Source organism: Hemicordylus capensis, chromosome 16 (assembly GCF_027244095.1).
Source record: "Hemicordylus capensis ecotype Gifberg chromosome 16, rHemCap1.1.pri, whole genome shotgun sequence".
Taxonomy (NCBI): Eukaryota; Metazoa; Chordata; class Lepidosauria; order Squamata; family Cordylidae; genus Hemicordylus; species Hemicordylus capensis.
In genome coordinates, this window is record NC_069672.1 from 2,774,410 (window position 1) to 2,796,734 (window position 22,325).

Below are 22,325 nucleotides of genomic sequence, written 5' to 3' on the forward strand. Positions count from 1 at the left end.
ACATCTGAATTCCTTCATCTGGGACAGTAGTGCTTGTGGGGATCAGACCATCATGGCCCTTATGACCCCCCACATGATTGTCTCATTCCTGGAACAGTCTTGGATCTAGGGATGTGCACAGAATTTGCTCAAATCGATTCAAGTTTGAAACCATTGAATAGAGAGGAAATTTGCATCGATTCAAATTTGATTCCGATTTGAATCGATTCAAGTGAATTTCATGCACATCCTTAGTTGGATCCAGCTCCAAGGATTACCCCCCAATGCTGCTGCAGCAACTTAAAAGTCTAGCCTAAAATTTTAGTGTAAATGGTCTCCATGGATGCCAACACAATATGCACCAGTATTCAGACAATGGTGGAATGAGGGTTTGGCAACGTTATAGAATATATATTTTATGATGTTCAAAATTCCATTAGGATTACATTGGAAATACCCACAAGTACTACAGAGTGCAGCCAATAGGTACAAAGGAATAGAAAATCCAGGGACGTCAGTACAATGAGGAGGTCTTCACACAGCCGGGGGCAGGTCATTGAATCGTAAAGAAAAAAACAAAAAACAAAATTACAAATACTTTTCAATGGCAAGTTTGGAGAGAGAGAAACTCTGTGTGGCCTGCACTGTTTACATTGGTTTAAAAAATAGAAAAAAAGCCCCGATATACTGAGCCTACAGATCACATCAAAAGTAAACCCCGCCCGCCCCAAATCACATTGATCAGCGTGCAAATTTTGGTTCGACTGCTTTCTGTAGAGAAGAGTAAGCATTAATTTAAAAAAGAGAGAGTGAAAGAGAGTGTTCCTTGTTTCGTGATGGGCATTTCCATGGCAAGGATGCAGAACGGCCTTCTAGGTCACATCAGACCCTCGCTTTTTTTTTTTAAACTTGACCCCTTGGAAATCGCTTATTAATTTATACTTTACATTGCATCAGTGTTCAGTCCAGCCCAAACCACAGTCCCAAAGGAAATGGATGGTGGGCTCTGCAGGGAATTGACCTGAGCCAGCAGCCAGGATGAAGAAAGAGAAATGGAGGAATGAGAGAGATCAAGTGCAGACGCCGGGTGGCCCTGCCATGAGGGAGGGTGAAATGATGCAGGGCTGATACGACGGCCCACCCCAATGGGAGAAACAACAAAATGGCACAATTCTGCTTCCCTCCTTCCCTTCCTAACACAGAAGGAAGGAAATCAATTGACACGGAGGAAGGATCTGGTGTTTGGCCCATGCCTGGTCTTTCTGGCCTGTTGTGGCATTTGCTGAAACCCTCCTCCTCGTCTCCACAACCATATCCTGCATTTTCTCTTCTGCCAATCAGCCAAGGAGATCCATCTTACTATGGAGAGAGAAGTCCTGCCTGATTCACATCTCTTCGGCATGGAAAAACCAATTCAGAAAGCTCGTGCAAGAAGAACCCTGCATGAGGATGCTCCAATGTCATCCAGAGAATCTCTTCTGCCTGCAAGAACGATTCCCTACCGCTAATAGCTCTCCCTTTTTAGTTCTGCCTGACGTCGCACAACTCTTTTGAGCACTCACGCGCGGGGAAAGAATGACTTCTTATTGCCTTGCACATGTTTTCTCTGCATCCCAACCCAACGCTCGAATAGTAATGACCTCGAATCCAACTCTTGCGAAATGCAAGTAGTCATCTGCAGAACAAGTAATGGCTCCAAATGGGGCATGCCCAACTGCATCAAAAGCCACCATTCAGAGTGGTTGGATGAACACTGCAGTGCACAAACAGATGTGAGTCTGCGTATGTATCGGCTCTGAGCATGGAAGGTCAACCAAGCATGTGGGTCTCCTTGGCTGAATCGGGAGGCATGCATGTGGGGAGATGGTGTGCCCTGGCTGGCCTGTTCTCCTCCTCTTCCCTGCCTACATCAAAGTGCATAGGGAGATCATCTTTTGTCTTTGGAATAGAAAGTCTTGGCTTTATTTGGCTTGCAGGAAAAGGAGATTCCACAGAGCGTCATTAATTCCCTTGATTGGCCAGTGGCATTATCCTTCCTAATGTCATGGAGCTGGGCTAAATAGTCAGCTGCCCCCTGCTAACTGAACAAAGAGGCACCTTTTTAAAGTGGGGATTCTCTTTATTTAGCAGGGGGAGAGCAACTGGCCCTCTCCACCCCCAGCACAGCATCCCTCCAGGGGCTGTTGCTGGTGTCTTATCTTGTGTTTCCTTTTGAGATTGTGAGCCCTTTGGGGACAGAGAACCATCTTATTTATTTAGATCTGTGTCAACCACTTCGGGAACTTTTGTTGAAAAGCAGTATATCAATATTTGTCGTCGTGTTTGTAAATAGTCAGAAGGGTGAAGTGCAGCATCTGGAAATCTAGGGGAGGGGAGGGGGAGAACAAAGTCAGGTATTGCTTCCAGGAAGGCATGGTCAAGACCAACCTGGAAGCTTTAATACTCTTACCAGGCCAAGGGAAATCAATGGGTTGCCTTGGTAAGTCGCATCACCATGGGTCCCCGGAGCCTGGGAGTGATTCACAACCCAGGGGCCCCTTTGCTCTCCATCCTGAAATGGCTGACTTCAAAGGGCAGCATAAAACAGATGCGAAATATGTCCTTGTGAGCCTGTCTTGCTCTTGACACCCCCCATGTCTTAGCAACAGGCCTGGGGCTGGCTTCAAGTTCCATGGGGCCCTCAGAAAGCCTTCATTGGGCCCCTCTGACATGGGTGGGTCCTGAGAGAGTCCCTCTGTCACAACTACACAAATTGCTCTGGACACAGAAGTGGATCAGGAGTGATTTCTCCTGAATCATCCAATTCAGAGGATCTGCAGGGGATCAGAAGAGACGGATCAGCAGTGAGTTCTGCTGAAGAACACCCCTGGCCTAGAGATGTATTTTTTCCTGCCTGACGCATGGAAACACTAGTTTCCAATGCTTCCCCACTGAGTCAGGAAACCTGGGCCTTCAGCAACTGCCCAGCGTCAACCCCTAATGCCCGTCTTGGCTAGCAAGTACAAGGACGAGATTATACAGAGATATAAAGAGACAAGTTAGGCCAATGGGGATGTCGGCAGGGCCTTCTCAGTCATGGCACCCAGGCTCTGAGAGTCCCTCCCGGGGCAAGGGGGCTTCCAAAGTGACATCAAGACCTGTTTTTGTTTGGAAGGCTATTTGGGGGGACAGGCTGCATTTTATTAGCTGTGGGTTTAATGCTTGGCCCCTGCCGGTTTTAATGAATGTTTGCAGTTCACAGCGTTGGATGGTTCTCTTAACAGAAAGATGGGGTATGAAGATATGAAACAAAACAAGACTCTATAATCTCATGAAAGCCAGAAACTTTTTTTTTTTAAAAAGTGTGGTAAAGCCGAAATGAGATAACAACCTACCCATCCCATAATATTTCCATCTCAACAAAGAACAATGAATTAACTAGCCAGGCCCTCTGGTCAGGATCTAGAACACATAGCCTTGTTTCAAAGGGGGCTTCTGCTTCTGTGAATTCAAAGAAACAAATCATCACTAGTAATGATGGGGCAGCAGGGAAATTAGCAAGCCAGAGGTTGCCGGTTGGAATCCTTATTGGTATGTTTCCCAGACTATGGGAAACACCTATATTGTGCAGCAGCGACAGAAGAAGATGCTGGAAGGCATCATGATCTCATACTGCACGGGAGGAGGCAACGGTCAACCTTTCCTGTATTCTACCAAAGACAACCACAGGGCTCCGTAGTCACCAGGATTCGACACCGACTTGACGGCACAACTTTACCTTTAATGATGGGGTGGGGGCAACTTTGGAATTGAAGGAATTCCAGAACTAAACTGGCTGATTTGGAAAAGACATTTCCCCCAGTGTGAGTTGTGCCAAATCCCCTCTGAAGTTCGTATTAAACTTGCTCCCAGCCAACTGTCCCCACAACTTCTCAAGAAAACTTCCCCTTGCAAAAGAGGAGGCAGATGTTGAGAGAACTGATGGGCACAGCTGGAGACCTGGTAAGCATCTTATTCCCTGGCCTGGACAGCTCAGGAGCATCATTGCTTGCTAGGGTGCTCAGGTTCCTTTGCCTCCTCATTCAATTCATGCAGCCAGAAAGCAACTTCCATGCATCCCAGAGGACTATAACCATGAACCCTGCAACATAAGAACGGCCCTGCTAGAATGGCCCAAGGAGGCCCATCTAGTCCAGCGTCCTGTTCCACACAGTGACCCACCAGATGCTGCTGGAAGCCACAGGCAGGAGTTGAAAGAGGCCTGCCCTCTCTCCTGCTCTTACTCCCCTGCAACTGGTACTCAGAGGCATCCTGCCTTTGAGGCTGGAGGTGGCCTATGGCCCTCCGACTAGTAGCCCTTGATAGACCTCTCCTCCATAAATTATCCAAATCCCTCTTAAAGCCATCTAGGTTGCTGGCTGTCACCACATCTTGTGGCAGAGAAGTCCACAAGTTGATTATCTGTTGTGTGAAAAAGTACTTCCCTTTGTCGGTCCTAAATTTCCTGGCTGTCAGTTTCATGGGATGACCCGTTTCTAGTGTTATGCATGAGGCAGAAAAATTTCTCTCTATCCACTTTCTCCACACCATGCATGATTTTATGGACCTCTGCCCTGTCTCCTTGCAGTCGTCTTTTTTCTAAACTAAAAAGCCCCAGCAGGTGTTATAGCCTTGCCTCATAAGGAAGGTGCTCCAGGCCCCTGATCACCTTGCTTGCCCTCTTCTGCACCTTCTCCAGTTCTATAACATCCTTCTCACCTGTTTCCAAAAAGCCCTCTCCATCACCATTCCCTTCCATTTTCAAGGTTACTTCAGATGAGTAGCCGGAACACCTGGGAGCAAGTTCTCTGAGATTTAGTTTTTTCTAGCTTTCTTGGAAAAGGCTGGGGAAGACCCCAGATCCCCCCCCCCCCCGAGAATTCTCCAAGACAGCTTGGAAATACCAAATAACTACAAAGAAAGCTAGGGGAAGCTTGCCCTGGAACATGCATCGGATTGAAATTTTTTAATTGTCCACTGTGGTTTAAAAAAGCTGCTGCTGGAACCAGGTTTATTCTTCATTTTTCCTCCGGCATACTAGGACTGAATCCTTTGGGAGCATGGGGGAAAGGTGTAGCACCACTACCAGCTTTTATAATAGTTTGATGTCAGTTTACCTGTTACCAAAAGAGACCTGGGGATGAGGAGAGTGCTGGACCGTTTCTTACAAAGCTCCCCAGAACTCTTAATTCCCTGGTCTGAAATCAGGTGTGAAAAAATTGTTCTGAACATTTGGTTTGAGGCCGTTAAACTGAAATCAATTGCACTTCGCAGCAAGGGATCTGTACACAATGGGTTCATTTATTTTTCAGTGGGGAAAGTAGATCTAATGGCTCAATCTGGCACAAGGACGGTCTGGATCTATCCTTTCTCCAGTGAATGCGACAAGATGGATTTTTGTTTTCTCACCATGCCTCCTTTGAATAGCCTAAACTTTGGACACAGACCAATTTGGATCCAACTTCTACATTCGTACTTCTCCGCCACCCCCCTCCCCCCTTTTAATGCCACCGCAGCTGGGTGGAAATCGGAAAGCTTTTTTGAATAGCTCTAATTGTGTGGATGCTGGCATCACTTCCTATCGGGTGCCATCTAAATTTGGAATTTCCTTTATGTCCTTTAAAACTGGAAAATGCATTTTTGCGTCGTTCTTTTTTTAATCAGGACCAGGTTGGGTTTGAGAGTTGGGCCGTGCCCAAATCCAAACTTGAAGGGCATTCTTTGCAGCCTTGTATCCCTCTGACTGGTTGCTGAAGTTGGCAGATGAGAGCTTAGGCTAGAAACTTAGCAGTCTGCCTTATACTAAAGTCAGACCTACAATCTCCATAATCCCTGGCTATAGGCTACTGTGTCTGAGGATTATGGGAGTTGTAGTTCAAAAGGAGCTGGGCGGGAGGCTAAGTTGAGCAGGACTGTTCTAGGTCAACTGCCTACTCTGACTGGCAGCAGCTCTCCAAGGTTTTGGGCCAGCCCAGGTGGGAAATGCTGCCAGGGATTGAAGCTGGGACATTCTGCACACAAAGCAGATGCTCTACCACAGAGATATGTAACCATCTCAAAGGTGCCTAGGAAGCTGCCTTCTACTGAGTCAGACCTTTGCTCCATCCTGCTCAATACTGTCTGCTCTGACTGGCAGCGTCTCTCCAAGGTTTCAGGTGGGAGTCTTTCCCAGACCTACCTGGAGATGCTGCCAGGGATTGAAGCTCGGACCTTCTGTATGCAAAGCAGATGCTCTTCCACTGAACCACAGACCCCACCCCATAGAAGCTTGATCATGAAACGCAGAAGATTCTGCCCTGTTGAGCAGAAAGCAACGTCACTTTCTGAGGATGTATACCCAGCCTGTCCAATCCAGAGGGTTCTTACTGCCTGCTAATCACGTGGGCTCCAGCTGCACATCCTTATTCCCCTTGGAACGAGGGAAACACTTAGGCCAATAAATATATACTCTGCAGTAGTTCACTAAACTAAATCCCAGCCTCGGTCGTGCAGTTTGTGCTTTAGGCTTTGGAGTTATGAAACTCTGGATTAGTTTTTTAAAAAGGTTTTGGTATCCAGGAACATAGGAAGCTGCCATATACTGAGTCAGACCCTTGGTCCTCCCAGCTCAGGGCTGTCTACACAGACTGGCAGCGGCTTCTCCAAGGTGATAGGCAGGAGTCTCTCTCCCAGCCCTACCTGGAGATGCTGCCAGAGATTAAATATGGGACCTTCTGCATGCCAAGCAGAGATTCTGCCACTGAGTGCCGACCCCACCCCAAAGGTGGCATACACTGGTCTCCCATCCAGGCACTGACCACACCAAGACCTGCTTAACTTCAGCAAGGTGGCTGTATCATGTGCCCTTAGACCATGCACAGGGACCCGCCACAATTAAACCACCACAGATCTCTCTAGGACAGTCTTGCATGTAGCAAGGTCTTCGACATAGACCCGGAGCAGAAAGCTTTGGAGAGGTACACGTCCATCAGACTTTTTCACAAGCTCAAATGGTTGGATTGGACATGGCATGAACATTATGAGGGACATAGGAAGCTGCCATATCCCGAGTCAGACCACTGGTCTATCTAGCTCAGTACTGTCATCACAGACTGGCAGCAGCTTCTCCAAGGTTGCAGGCAGGAATCTCTCTCAGCCCTATCTTGGATATATCTTGGAACCTTCTGCTCTTCCCAGAGCAGCTCCATCCCCTGAGAGGGAATCTCTTCCAGTGCTCACACTTCTAGTCTCCCTTTCATATGCAACCAGGGCAGGACCTGCTTAGCTAAGGGGACAAGTTGTGCTTGCTACCACAAGACCAGCCCTAACCCTCTCCCCTCCAGTCACTGTGGGGTGACATTGGCTTCAGCTATACTCTAACCCACACAGGATTCCCTTTAGCTTTTCCTCTTCTTTTGAGACTGTTAAGACCGCTCTAGTTCAGATCATTGTTTTAGTGGTAATAAAAATATCATTCAATTTCAACAACAACAACAAAAACCACTGATGAATGTTCAAAAGTGCCTTCTTTAGCTATGAAACGCCCTGCACAACTCAAAAGCCTGGCCACTACAAACCAACGCATGTGGTTGGGCATAACACATTTACACCATGATTAGCTTGACCTCTCTCTCTCTCTCTCTCTCTCTCTCTCTCTCTCTCTCTTTGGGATCAGCACATGGCCATCATCCTGACAACTGATAGACACTAGCAAAATGACCATTGTAATGATTGGGGGCAAAAGGGTATTGAAGAAGATCCTTTGCATGATTCCACAGTAGGATACAGTGTTCCTCTGCTAGAATGAAACTGAAATGTCCATCCCAAATTTCACTGTTTTGTTCACACAGACTGTAACTGTAGGAGACATTTGACTAATTTAATGGGGCAAGAACAGGGGCAAAGTATGGGGTGAATTTTATGATCCGTGGTGATTGTGTTCCAGGGTTCTTCTTGTTTTTATCCACAAGGTTCTGGAGTGAGAGCAGGAAGCATTGCCCTCACTCTGACTCAGCTTCATGATGATGGTGAGGATGAGTGATCACACCTGAAGCCGACTCAGAGTGAGGGCAATGCTCCCTGCCCTCACTCTGAAATCTTGAATAAAAAAACATGGTGCTCAGAAGTGGGCAGGAGGTGCAATCACTGCCAAGGGAAGGACAAGGAGGGCTGAAAAAGAGGACCAGGGGGTTGATATCATGCAACTCCCTCTTTACTCCAAGACCCCACTGATGAGCAGGAAAGGATTTCGTCCCAGCGCTGGTCTTTGTGCATTCTGCACATTCTGCAGCTTGACCAAACTTTCCCCCATAGGAATTAATGGGAGGCATTAAAGAGGGCTGCACTCAGGAAACTCATCAGGGAAGGAACCCCCATCTGATCATCCCAGGACTTAAGAATCAAGCTTGTGCCTTTCTGCATAGCCCTCTCTTTCAGATGCAGAGTCAATTCCTGGCTTCCTGGTCACACTACAGCATGACAGAACCTTGGAAATCGCTTCCACATACATGCAAAGAATCTGTGCAGGAGAAGGCATCAGCTGCAATTCACAAAGGCGTTTGTGCTGGCCACCCGATGCCGCTTTGGAGGAGATTGCTTTGATTCTTCCTGTTAGCCATGACCATAATCCAACAGTCTACGGGGTTATGAAGCCGCCAAGACAGGAAGCTTCACTCACACGTGTCCAGCTGGATTTTCTTCTCCAACTCAGGGCAAGGACACAATGGCTTCTCATTGCACATCGCATCCCATGCATGCAAGGGGATGGAGCGGTTCTGTCCAGAATCTGGCGGTGTGAGACAGCTCCAGGGTATATCCACGTGTGATGTGCCCTCCAGAATTTGATACATGGTCGTGAGTACAGCTGCAATCAGAGCTGCTGCTGAAATTTTGCACACCCAAGTTTCTCCTGGATCTTGGAGTTCTGAATTACAGAGTCACAGGAACACAGGAAGCTGCCTCCTACCAAGTCAGACCCTCGGTCCATCTGGCTCAGTACTGTCTACCCAGACTGGCAGCAGCTTCTCCAAGGTTTCAGGCATGTGTTGATCCCAGCCCTACCTGGAGATGCTGCCAGGGAGTGCACCTGAGACCTTCTGCATGCCAAGCAGATGCTCTACCACTGACCTACAGCTTCGTAGCACAAAAGAACCTGCCTTGTACTGAGTCAGACCCTTGGTCTATCTAGCTCAGCATTGTCAACACAGACTGGCAGCAGCTTCTCCAAGGTTTCAGGCAGGAGTCTTTCCCAGCCCTGTCTGGAGCTGCTGCCAGGGACCCTTCTGCACACAGAGCAGACGCTCTTCCACTGAGACCCATCCCCTAAGGGGAGTATCTCACAGCACCCACATGTAGTCTCTCATCCAAATGCAAACCAAGAAAAACCCTGCTTAGCACAGCAGACACTTAATGCTCCCTGCCACAAGACCGGCCCTCCTTTTGTTTCTGAATAGAAAGCTGCCAGTGTTCTGCTTTTTAAAAAAGTTGCCATTTGGGGACCTAACACGGAGCCTCCTTCCTAGAAAACTCTCCGCTGTCTCTCCTTGGGAGAAACCCTGAGATCTGCCTCCATTTTTCCTTCCGAAGGTGTTGGTGCTCCTTCCATGGCACGCCAGCCTTTCCCCATGCAGTCACATACACTATCCTGTGGAACACAGGCAGTGCTAGATACACAAAAGATCCAGGGTCTCGGCCAGTTTCACAGGGATTCCCAGATGTTACTGACTACAATCGCCATCGCTCTTAATGGGCTTTAATGGTCAAGCACGATGATCTGTGGCTTGCTTGGTTAGAACTGCTGTTGGCTACAATTCCCACCATTCCCAGCTGCAACATCCTTTGGCTGGGGATTGTGGGGGTTGTGGTCAACAATGTCTGGGGAGGCCTGTTACAGGAAATACTGGTCCGAGGTTCAATTACATTCAACTGTGCCCCCGAGAATGATTCTATCTGTCTCCTCCCCAAAGGGAATCTGGGGGAGACCAGTGCTGAATGGAGGGGGGGCATAAAGCATCTTTCTTGTCCCCCAGCACAGAACCTTTTAGGGAAGAGACAGAGACAAGAAGCAACCATTGTTTCTTGAGCAGCAGAACTGACCGTGCGTTCTCCCAATTGAGAAAGGGGTAGCTGATAAGATTCATGGCTCTGAGCCATTCACTGGGGGGCCCAAGCTCCATGGGGTGCCCCTATAGACACCCCAGCTATGGAACAATGGTTTTTTAAAAGGCCCTGCACATAGAGAAAATTTGCATATATTGGATCCCCTGTGCATTCTGGGTCAAGTTCTCAAAGGCATGGTCCCCTCACTGATATAACCTATTGTTTCATTTGGCCCCACCTGAGGGCACCCTATAGGACACCACCGTCTCCTGGTACTGGCTGAGATCCTGACTAAAACTGTGCAGCAAGAAAATTGTGCAGCTGCCCAGAATCCTGAAGCTATGCTCTTGCATCCTTACAGTGTGCATGGATGGAGGATGGAGGAGAGCGGAAGAGGTTCCCCAGCAGAAAACGGTACCTGGATCTCCGGCCCCAAACCTCATCAACCGTGTTGTGCAAGGATGTTTGCGCGAGTATGCCACCAGCCTGGAACTCAAGCTCCAGAGTTAGTGCAACGGGCTCGTGCGACAGCCTTGCACAAGCACGACACCCTTGCACAAGCACTGAACTAGTGAGGATGCTCGCCACTATGTGCAGTGACTGGTTCATGGTGGGCAAGGAGGCCCTGAACACAGGGGCGTAGCTAGGGGAGAGGGGGCCCGTGTTCACCCCTCTCTCCGGCGCCCCTTCAGAGTGAGGGAGAGGATGAAGAAAATAGGGAGGGATATAGCTGGGGGGCTCTCGGGGTCCCAGGTTCTTTGAACCCATCCGCTTAGTTATAGCTACACCCCTGCCTGAACAGCTTCTGGATCTTCATGGGACATCTTCTGGAAACCCCTGGGGAAATGTACTGTATTTACCCAAATAGAAGACAGGGCTGAATTGTATTACAATCCCATTAAAAATACATGATAAATACAGATTATACCGGCATTTGCCCCAAAGGAAGAAGACCCGGGGGCTATTCTCACGATCAGCAAACATCGGGCTAGGAGATCCTAGCCCGATTTTTGCTGATTGTGTAAACCACCGGGATGGCAGGCGAGCCCGGTGGCTTACAAGCGGCTAGCCTGCTTTTGTAGCCCTCTCCTTAGCCCGGGTTTGCGGAGCGAGTGCTCTGCAAACCTGGGCTTCCCGATCGTGAGTAGCCACGGTGCGGCTAGCAATAGCAATAGCAATAGCACTTACATTTATATACCGCATTATAGCCAGAGCTCTCTAAGCGGTTTACAATGATTTAGCATATTGCCCCCAACATTCTGGGTACTCATTTTACCGACCTCGGAAGGATGGAAGGCTGAGTCAACCTTGAGCCCCTGGTCAGGATCGAACTTGCAACCTTCTGGTTACAGGGCGGCAGTTTTACCACTGCGCCACCAGGGGCTCACAAGGAGACCCCCGGAGGGGAGGCGAAAAGCCGCCTCCCGGCTCCGGGGGTCTCGCCAGCATGCCCTGCACGCTCACGCAGGGCATGCTGGAGCTTCTGGGGACCAATCGGCCCCCACTCCCCCCCCAGCCCCGCCGGCTCCGTCACAGAGCCAGCAATCGTGTGGGCAGCCGATCCGGCCGTCCAGGGCTCCGTTCCTGCTCGTGTGCAGTGATCGTGAGCCCCAGCTCCCTGAATTTGAGATGACCCCCACAATTTCAGACATCAAGGAACTTGCGGGGGGGGGAAGAGTCTTGGATTCAGGTAAATACAGTATCACTCAGAATAAGTGCCACATCCACACGGAATCCGTTACATCCCACACCGCTGGGCTAGAAGCGCCATCTGCTAAGATCGGGAATCCAGAGAAGTTACTGCGCAAAGCTTAATATCCCAAGGCCCCCAGTATTTTTTCATAATTTCCGTCCAACGTCCTGGTCTTCAGAACGTGCGTCTCTGTGTGCAGGTCTGTGAAAACTAAACTTCCTGAAGTAGAAAACATCAGTTTATTTAAGTCCATACACGATGCATGTGAATGGAATCATATTTGAGAACCCACGAGACCCATTTCGTTGCTTAAAAAAAAAAATGGGGACATTTAAGATTTTTCAAAAATTTGCTACAGTACAAAAAGTGTTTTGTGTTTATATATATATATATATATTATATATATGTATAGTAACCAGAAATACTGACTTTATTAGAAGAGATACTCTCACCCCTACTTTTCGGTAAGCTTTTTCTTTTTGACACATATTCCACTTAGCTTCAGTTTCTCAAGAAGTCTCCCCTGGCGATTCATGGCACATAGTGGTATTATTATTGGCACAGATTCAGAAAAATAATCACAGTTCACGTGTCGTATCCTTTAGCCATAGCTTCGTCCGGCGCGCCGCTGCTCTCTTCTTGACTCGGTCTTCCCTGGCAAGTTTTATCCTTTTCTTTCCCCCGCTTCTCCCATGAAAAATAATGCACTCCTTGAAAATGCAATCATTTGTAGGGGCAAGTCCCTCTTTTATGATATAAAAATATATTTGGCTGCTCTTTGAGTCTTCCATCAGTAAACACAAATGGTAGGTATAGGTCACCCTTTAAATTTTTTTTTACAGGTTCACCAACGGAATCCTGTTGAGGACAAAAAGGGGGGAAAAGTAGATACAATTAGCAACATTCCACAAAGAAAGTTTCTCCCCCCCCAGTAAAAATTCCCCATGCATTATCTACAAGGATTGCAGGGTGTGTGTGTGCATGCGTGTGCAGTGTGTTTTTGCACTGGAATGCACGTTCCAGATTTAATGCAATTAGCTAGTTGTTGGCCAACTTTACCAAGCAGGGAAGAAGGCACCAAATAGCAAAACAAACGCAGTGGAATGGAAAGAGAAGAAATACCAAATCATCATTGTGTTCTGTTCCAGGCAGTTTTGTGCCTACGAGGGTTAAGCTGGGTAACAATACGTTGCAAAACAGTCTTGCAGATTTGCTCACAAATTTACTAGGTCATAAAGTTGCCTGCCTGGATTTATCTATGGTAATCTTTTGAGGCCTATCAGAGATGAAGAGAAGCAACTCTCTTCCAACACACAGAGAAAGCTTAACTAGGCTGGAGTGGATATGATTTCCCCGATCACTCCGCTATGTGTGGTTGGGGGCAAACCTGCACGTCTTCTCACCTTGTCTACAACTACAATTATTTATATATCACTTTTTAACAAAGGTTCCCAAAGCGGTTTACGTTAGAGGTGTGAACAAAATGGAAAACCCAGTTTGGCTCGAATCGAACTGGACTCAAGCTGAACCGGGTCTGGTTAGGTTTTGTTCACACTTGAACCGGGCCTGGTTCATTTCGAACCAAGCCCGGTTCGAGTGGGCTCAAAGCTCTACTGGCAAAGGGGGATACCAGTAAAGGGGAAGGGGCAAGGAGCTTCACTAAAACTAGTTAGGGAGGGAGTACATTTTTACCTTAAAAGTGCCGCTAGTGGCAGCCATGGGGTTGGCCATTTTATTGACCTCCATGCAGGTGCAGAGGCACAAACCAGTCCTGGCTGCTCTGGTAGGGGTGGGGGGGAGCCACTGGCACACCCGCCCACTCCTGTGGCCACCACCACCAGTGGCACTTTTAAGGTAAAAATAGCCTCCCCTCCCACCCCAACTAGTTTTAGTGAAGCCCCCTTACTGGAGTCCCCTTTACCATTAAAGTTCTGAGCTGGCTTGAACCGAACTGGGCCTGGTTTGGCTCGAACCGAGCCCTTCGAGTCGAGCCGGTTCGCACACCCCTAGCTTACATAGATATAAATAAAAATAAATAAAATAAAATGGCTCCCTGTCCCCAAGGGGCTCACAATCCAAAAAAGAAAAATAAGAGATCTTATCTAGATAAGATTTAGCTGGTCTCCCCCGCTAAATAAAAAGAATCACCCCTTGGAAAAGGTGCCTTTTTGCTCAGTTAGTAGGGCAAGCTGAAAGTTAACCATCTCCACCGGCCCTCCAGGCTTGATGCTCAAATATGGTTCATAAGCTAACAATTCAGTGCGTGTAGGCCCAGATAAACGGTGCATTCTTGGACAAAATATCACTTTGGACATATGATGGCACTAGAAGTGGGGGGGACATAATGGGTGGGTGGAGAGAGAAAGCAGGCTTTTGGGAAATGCCCCCCTCCCACACACACATAGCAGGCAGTGGTCCGATCACGGACAGGGCTGGCCCGTCCACTAGGCAGACTGAGGCAGTCGCCTAGGACGCCAGTTCTGGCAAGGGGGCACATAAAGAGTGCCAAAATATAGTACTACCCATTATTCTCATTCTCCCGCTTGTATTCCACCCCTGAAGCACTACGCTGTACAGTGAGAATGTAAGATGCAATCCTGCACCGTGCTCCCCAAAGGGTCTGCAAATTCTGCACCCCAAAAAGCCACAGTCTACTTCGCCCATTGCTCCTCAGCCCCCAATCAACAGCTCATCTCATCCGCTGCATTCTCACACTTGACAATGAATTGCCTGCCTTGGCATTCATTCCAAAAAGGAATGGACCCGGGCAGGATTTTCCAGTCAACAGCAGACTCTTTCCATCTCTGAAGGTGCAAGGAGCTTGGGCTGGTGAGTTCCGCTAAAAAGGGAGCTTGCAGCCCGTGATATGCCTCCTGCCATTAAAGCTCTTCCTTTGTTCATGTGCATTGAGGGTCATAGGAACACAGGAAGCTGCCATATACTGAGTCAGACCCTTGGTCCACCTAGCTCAGTTTTGTCTACACAGACTGGCAGCAGCTTCTCCAAGGTTGTAGGCAGGAATCTCTCTCAGCCCTATCTTGGAGATGCTGCCAGGGAGGGAACTGGGAACCTTCTGCTCTTCTCAGAGTGGCTCCATCCCCCAAGGGGAATTTCTTACAGTGCTCACACATCAAGTCTCCCATTCATATGCAAACAGGGCGAATCATGCTTGCTGCCACCAGACCAGATCTCCTCTCCTGAGATGCAAAGCTTTGAACTTTGGTGCTGGAGAAGACTTTTGAGGAGACCATGGACAGCCAGGAGAACAAACCAATGGATGACAGAACGAATCAATGCAGAATTTTCACTCAAGGCACAAATGACCCGGCTCAAACTATCATACTTCAGACACATTTTGTGAAAAACCAGCACCCTTGAGAAGTTCATAATGCTGGGGAAAGTGGAAGGAAAGAGAAGAGAACAACCAGCAAGAAGGTCGATCACGACAGCCATGAATGCACCACTGAGAGACCTTAAAGGCCAAACTGAAGACAGTTCATCCGGGAGAGAATCTTTCTATGTGGTTGCTAAGAGTCGACACTGACTTGATGGCACTTGATCAACCAACCAACCAACCAACCAATCAGTCAATATCTTCTAGGTAGGAATCTCCATTTCTGGGAAAACTGGTTCCCATGCGGAACCAGGCCATTGTGTCTGGGGATGATGGTAACTATAGTCCAAAAAATATCTGGGGTGGGAGCAAGTCTGAGAAGCTCCCGGCTTTGACTCTGAAGATGCTCCTGACAAGAGAAGGACCTTTCCTTCCTCTTTCTTCTCTACATCATTTCAAAACTGTGCGAACTGCTAATGCAGAGCTTTTTTTTATTTCTTCAAAATCCTCACTAACGGTAGACATGCAAATATATTTCCCTTTGTTTGCCTGGAAGCATGCCTTGGCACAGGGGGTGGTGATTTAAGGAACTCTATTTTCTCCATCCTTTTGCTGCTTCCTTAGAGCAGAACCCCATCAAATGCCTCGGTCATCAAGAGTACACACCGGAGCTCCCTCTGAACACACTCAGAATCACCAGGTCTGGATGAAAAATTAGGAGGGTGTGGAAAATCCATATAGAATATTGAAGGGGCCGGCCAACCCTATAATATGTGAACGATGGATGCGATTAGAGATCAGGGAGGGAGGGAGGCCAGAGGAGGCAGAACTAAGAGGAGGAAGGGGTGGAGTGGGGGCTGCTGAAAGCCAACAAATAAATCCCAATTCAACTCTGGGTTTTTCGTATGGAGAATATACTACCCAAGCGTTTGTAATGAGCAGGTGAAAGTGAAATCGATTTGGGTTCTCAACACTTTGGCTAGGAGGAGAGCTGGTTTGGTGGTAGCAAGCCTGACTTGTCTCCTTAGCTAAGCAGGGTCCACCCTGGTTGCATATAAATGGGAGACTAGAAGTGTGAGCACTGGGAGATCTTCCCCTCTTAGGGGATGGAGCTGCTCTGGGAAGAGCAGAAGGCTCCAGGTTCCCTCCCTGGCAGCATCTCCAAGATATGGCCGAGAGAGCTTCCTGCCTGCAACCTTGGAGAAGCCGCTGCCAGTCTGTGAAGACAGCACTGAGCTAGATAGACCAAGGGTCTGACTCGGTATATGGCAGTTTCCTATGTTTCCTATGAGGACACCTACTGTATGGTCATTCTCACATGGGTGAAATACTGCCTTATCCTATATCCCCGGGGGGAGAAAGACGACTTTCAGAATCAAGCCTTGCAAGCGTTGAAAAAACCTGTGGGGGGGGGCAGGGAACAGGGGCAGTAGACATCTCCTCTTCTCATCTCTTCTTCACTCCTTGTGCTTCTTGCAAGCTTTGCAAGGAGTTTAAGGAACGTTGCTCCTTAGGAACACAAGAAGCTCTCAGATACTGAGTCCATCTTGCTCAGTATTGTCTACTCTGACTGGCAGCGGCTCTCCACGGTTTCAAGGCCTACCCAGCCCTACCTTGAGATGCTGCCAGGGACTGAACCAGAGACCTTCTGCATGCCAAGTAGATGCTCTTGCTTTGAGCTCTGGCTGTGCCTGATGGCCCCATGAAGCAGCCTATTGAGTCAGGCCCATCTAGCTCAGTACACTGACTGGCAGCAGCTCTCCAAGGTTTCAGGCAGGAATCTCTCCTAGCCCTACCTGGAGATCCTGCCAGGACCTGAACCGGGGACTTTCTACATGCAAGCAGATGCTCTTCCACTGAGCTACGTCGCCATCCCCGGAGGGGAATATCTTAGAGCAGAGAGAGCTCATGTGGAGTCACCCAACCAAATGCAAACCAGAGTGGACCCTGCTTAGCAAAGGGAACAATTCATGCTCACTCCCGCAAGACCAGCTCGCCAAGTCTTGGCAAATGCTCCAATGGCAGACGCGGCAGGGTACCTTGCTGCCCTGCTGGTGCCCCAGGGATCTGCCACCAGAGGCCACTGCCTCTCCTTGCCTCAAGGAAGGGCCGCCCGTTATGATCACCTTGATGTGCATACATATAGCACGGGTGAGCATTCAGTGCCGTGGCTGACTCTCTGCAGGGATGACGTGTGAGCTCACACTATTCAAAAGCATGAGGTCAGAAGGGGCAGAACTCTTCTAACTGGTATAAGACCTGCACCATCCTGTTCTCAGTCATCACCTAAGGACCAACTGGTCCAGTGACTTGAACACATTTCAACCAGACCTCACAATGCACGGACGCTACACCTCCCTAGTGGAAGGTAACTAGGAATGTGTGGGGGCACAATCCCATCTGGGCTGTGTATCTCATGAACCCATAGCCTACAACAATATTCGACATGGCAAGGCCCGGGGGCCAGTGGTGACCCCCAGCTGCCTTAATTGTGACTCTCTACCCAAATAGATGACCCTGACAACCCCCTTTAAAATAGTGGTTAAATAGTGATAATAGTGATAATAATAATAATGGTGATTGTAATAATAATTACATATTAATAATAGTTAAGTATAATAGCTAAATAAAATAAATAAATAGTATATGATAAATATTAAATAATATTATTTAATATTAAATATTATAATATAATAAATAATATAATGAATAAATAGTATATGATAAATATTAAGTAATATTATATTAAAAATATTAAATATTAAATAATATTATTTAACATTATTGAATATTAAATAATAAATTTTATATTATAAATATAATAGTTAAATATAGTCGTTAAAGAATAATAGTTAAATATTATATTATTACTAATACTACTAATAATAGTTAAATAGTGACAATAGTGGTTAATAGTGAGGTTATTCCTCTATTTACCCAAAAGGAACAGCAGTCTGAATTTAAGACAACTCCCCACTTTCTAACATCAGGGAACTTGGGGGCAGGGGGAACCTAGTCTTGGATTCAACATGAACCCCCGTCATCCCCCAATGTGGACTGATTGTTTATTGGGCCTGTGTGTAGCTTTGGCCAAAGCTGAATACCCTGCACCGTCCCCTTGGCACCCTGCAGAGATCACCATCCTCACCATGCAGTGCTGCTTTGCCCAGTGCCTTTAAGGGAAACAGAGCCCTCTCGATCCCCTCCGCCATCTTGGAAGGCATGCACAGAATGCTAGGAAGTGTTGTCCTTCCCAGTGCTCTCCTCCTTGAGCTCTTAAGAGGGGCCCCCCATCTCTCTTCAAAAGCCCTCCCAGTAGAGCAGAGAGCACAGCACTATGTGGACGTCAGTGCAGTAGGAAATGGCTCTCACATGGAAGGTGTGTGTCTACCCAAGTGGCCCCCGCTTGGAAAACCGTGAAGATCTCTGGCCGACGAGCTCACAGGAAGCCAAAACCAGGATAGTCTACGAGCCTGGCTGAATGCTCCCGAGGACTAGCTATGTGTCAGCAAAGAGGTAGTAGGTAGGGATGTGCAAGCCGGCCATGCAGATGGCCAATGGGCATGTGCGGTGGCCTCCAAAATGGCTGCCACTACCATAGGCCCATAACAGGCCAAAAACTACCAGAGGCCGACCGGTGGGAGGAGAGCGAACATCAGGAGATTCCCCCCCAGGGCTGCGACAGAGCCCAGCAATGGCAGCAAGTCTGCCATTTATTTTCCAAAAAAATAAAAATAAATTAAAATTTTATCATCAGGCCTAAACCAATTTGGACTAGAGCCAGTCTGGACTCGGCTCGCGTGTGCACAGAACCAGACCGGACCCGGTTCGGTTCGAGTCCAGTTCCATTCAAACTGAATTGGAGTTTCTAGTTTTGTGTACACCCCTAGTAGGAGGGGGAAGCGCTTGTGGGTAGGAATCTGCAGGATGAAAGAATGCTGGGTAAATGGTGTTGGCAATTTTGGCCAACGCTTGACTGGTTCTTGGAATCTCACTGGACACACCTCGTACCTGGATATCGGCCATGAGAATAGGCATGCTGGGACTTCATGGCTGGGACCAGAGCAATCCAACCTTGTTCCACACTGCACAGGGCAGAGCTGATCATGTGGACGCGCACGCCGCACTCCCACCAAGCACAGCACGATCGTCTGCGGGGTAGGCAAGGTCTTCAAAGCCTTCCTTCCGCCCACCCAGTAGGTCGTGTAAATGGCCCAGCCGGTAAGTCATGTGATTGTGTGTTTATATATTTGTGTGTGTGAGAGAGAGAGAGAGAGAGTGTGTGAAACTGGGAAAGAGGCAAGGTAATGCCCGGAACAAGACAACTACACACTTAATTTAGATTAACGGAAGACAAGGTGATATGTTAGCAAAAGAGTAAATCATTACAACTACATCTGCAGAGGATTAGCAGACAGGCAGGAGATATATAACCCATGTCGCAGTGAAACCTTAATTACATTTTGAGTTAATTGAGGCTGGTGCCGGAGACAAAGGCTATCGGGCTGAAATCAAAAGGGAATTTTTTTTTTATTCCACCCACTTGGCTGTCTACCGGTTATGCCGGCAAAGGTGGTGTTTTCTATCCGACGGGGGTGGTTTCCTCATGCGATGCTGTTCTGTCAAAGAAACATGACGTCTGGGAAAGAGGACCTCCCTCACCTGCGAGGGGCTGAGCACACAAGAGACAAGGGAGGGAAACCGGATCCTGGAGGCCCCGGGAAACCTTAGCCGAAAGGACATTTTGTCTGCAACCTGTCTGGCTTGACAAAACACTGCAGTCGTAGTAACTAACTTCCCAGGGTGATCAGATTTGGGAGGGAAACTGGTCTGGTGGGAGCAAGCACGAATTGTCCCCTTTGTGAAGACCTGGTTTACATTTGAACAGGAGACTAGGAGGCAATTCTCAGGACCAGCCGAAACCAGACGGGCAAAACCGCTTAAACCCCCTCCCCAAATGAGGTTAGCGGAGGGCAGACTCCACTAATTTCTATGATCATGTGTCACGGCAGCCCAGCTCCCAGCGTGGGGGGGGGCTCTTCAGAATGCCAGGAGGCCCCCGAACCCCACCGCCCCAACTGGCTCCATGGCAGAGCCAGTAATTGTGTGGGTGGCTGATCTGGTCGCCCCGGGTGGGCTCCCTGCTCCCTGGTCAAGACTGCTTTCCCCACAAAACCCTTTTAGGCTTTTCCACACTGCTCGTGTGGAGGGCGTTATTATGTGAGCACTGTTATGATCTTCCCTTTGGGGATGGGACCACTCTGGGAAGAGCACCTGCTTGCTTGCATGCAGAAGGTCCCAAGTTCCCTCCCTGGCAGCATCTCCAAGGTAGGGCTGGGAGAGAGACTCCTGCCTGCAACCTTGGAAAAGCCGCTGCCAGTCTGTGTGCGGAGAGTACTGAGCTAGACCAGGGCTGCTCAACTTTGGCCCTCTTGCAGATGTGGGCCTACAACTCCCATAATCCCTGGCTATTGGCCACTGTGGCTGGGGATTATGGGAGCTGTAGTCCAAAAACAGCTGGGGAGGCTATGTTCAGCAGGCCTGAGCTAGATGGACCAAGGGCCTGACTCAGCAGAACGCAGCTTCCTAGCTTCCTATCTAGGTTCTTAGGTTCCTGGGATATGCCAGAATATCACTTTTTTTTTTTTTAAACCAGCCACTTCTAATTTGCAAGCAGTAAGGCCAATCTCCATACCACAACAAGCCTCACCTATTTCATCAAATCTAGGAGCAGCCTTACTTGGGTCATGAGAACCTGCCCTTTGTATTCCACTTTCCAACAAAACAGTTCTCAATGTTCAAGAAACTCTTATGCAGTTTCCATAGAGGAGGAAGAGGAGGAGGAGGAGGAGGAGAGGAGGAGGAAAGAGAAGAAAGAGGAGGAGAGGGAGAAAGAAGAAAGAGGAGGAGGAGGAGGAGGAGGAGGAGGAGGAGGAGAGGGAGGATGGTGGAGGAGAAAGAAGAAAGAGGAGGAGGAGAGGGAGAAAGAAGAAAGAGGAGGAGGAGGAGGAGGAGGAGGAGGAGGAGGAGGGTGGAGGAGAAAGAAGAAAGAGGAGGAGGAGGAGAGGGAGAAAGAAGAAAGAGGAGGAGGAGGAGGAGGAGGAGGAGGAGAGGGAGGATGGTGGAGGAGAAAGAAGAAAGAGGAGGAGGAGAGGGAGAAAGAAGAAAGAGGAGGAGGAGAAAGAAGAAAGAGGAGGAGGAGGAGAGGGAGAAAGAAGAAAGAGGAGGAGGAGGAGGAGGAGGAGAGGGAGGATGGTGGAGGAGAAAGAAGAAAGAGGAGGAGGAGGAGGAGGAGGAGGACGGTGGAGGAGAAAGAAGAAAGAGGAGGAGGAGAGGGAGAAAGAAGAAAGAGGAGGAGGAGGAGGAGGAGGAGGACGGTGGAGGAGAAAGAAGAAAGAGGAGGAGGAGGAGAGGGAGAAAGAAGAAAGAGGAGGAGGAGGAGGAGGAGGAGGAGGAAGAGAGGGAGGAGGGTGGAGGAGAAAGAAGAAAGAGGAGGAGGAGAGGGAGAAAGAAGAAAGAGGAGGAGGAGAGGGAGGAGGGTGGAGGAGAAAGAAGAAAGAGGAAGAGGAGGAGAGGGAGAAAGAAGAAAGAGGAGGAGGAGGAGGGTGGAGGAGAAAGAAGAAATAGGAGGAGGAGGAGTGGGAGGAGGAGGAGAGGGAGGAGGAGAGGGAGGAAGAGGAGGGGAGGAGGAGGAGGAGAAAGGAGGAGGAGAGGGAGGAGGAGGAGGAGAAAGGAGGAGGAGGAGGAGGAGGAGTCTTGTCCCTGCCACAAAGGGACTCATAGTCTAAAAAGAAACATAAGGAAGTTGTCAGAGTGATGGTGGACTGAAGAGTTGCTCTCTCCCCACGGAACAAAGGGGACAGCAATTTAAGAGATGCCTCTCTGTGCCCAGTTAGCAGTGGTTCAAGTTGCCACTGAGCTGAAAGACCTGGAAGCTATAGCGTAAGCTCCAAGCCTGGAATTAACTGCAGAGATTTCCCTAGCTTAGTTTCACTCCTCCTAGTTTCACTCCTCCAGAGTTTAGGAGGAGTGAAACACTACTGGACAGAATGAACAAGAGGGACAAGGAAGGGAGAGAACGCGGGGAACCTCTCATCTCTGTGACTCTGAGAACACGTTCCAAGCTGGCCAGCAGTGTTCTCTCTGAAAGGGATTTCCAGATGTTGCTGACTACAACTCCCAGCATCCCCAACAGCAATTAGCCATTACTTGGGGATTTTGGGA

General features: G+C 48.6%; 1 protein-coding gene across 4 annotated transcripts in view; it reads right to left on the minus strand.

Annotated features, from left to right (window-relative positions):
* Positions 1-375: 375 nt before the first annotated feature.
* The window catches only part of AJAP1 (adherens junctions associated protein 1), a 233,696-nt gene continuing 211,746 nt past the window's right edge, over positions 376-22,325 (minus strand). For all 4 annotated transcript variants that reach the window (XM_053280912.1, XM_053280913.1, XM_053280911.1 and 1 more), the window contains one exon: positions 376-12,625. Coding sequence is in view for 1 of the 4 variants with exons in the window: in XM_053280913.1 (XP_053136888.1) it covers positions 12,604-12,625 (22 nt within the window). In the remaining 3 variants the exon portion in view is untranslated. The remainder of the gene's footprint in view (positions 12,626-22,325) is intronic.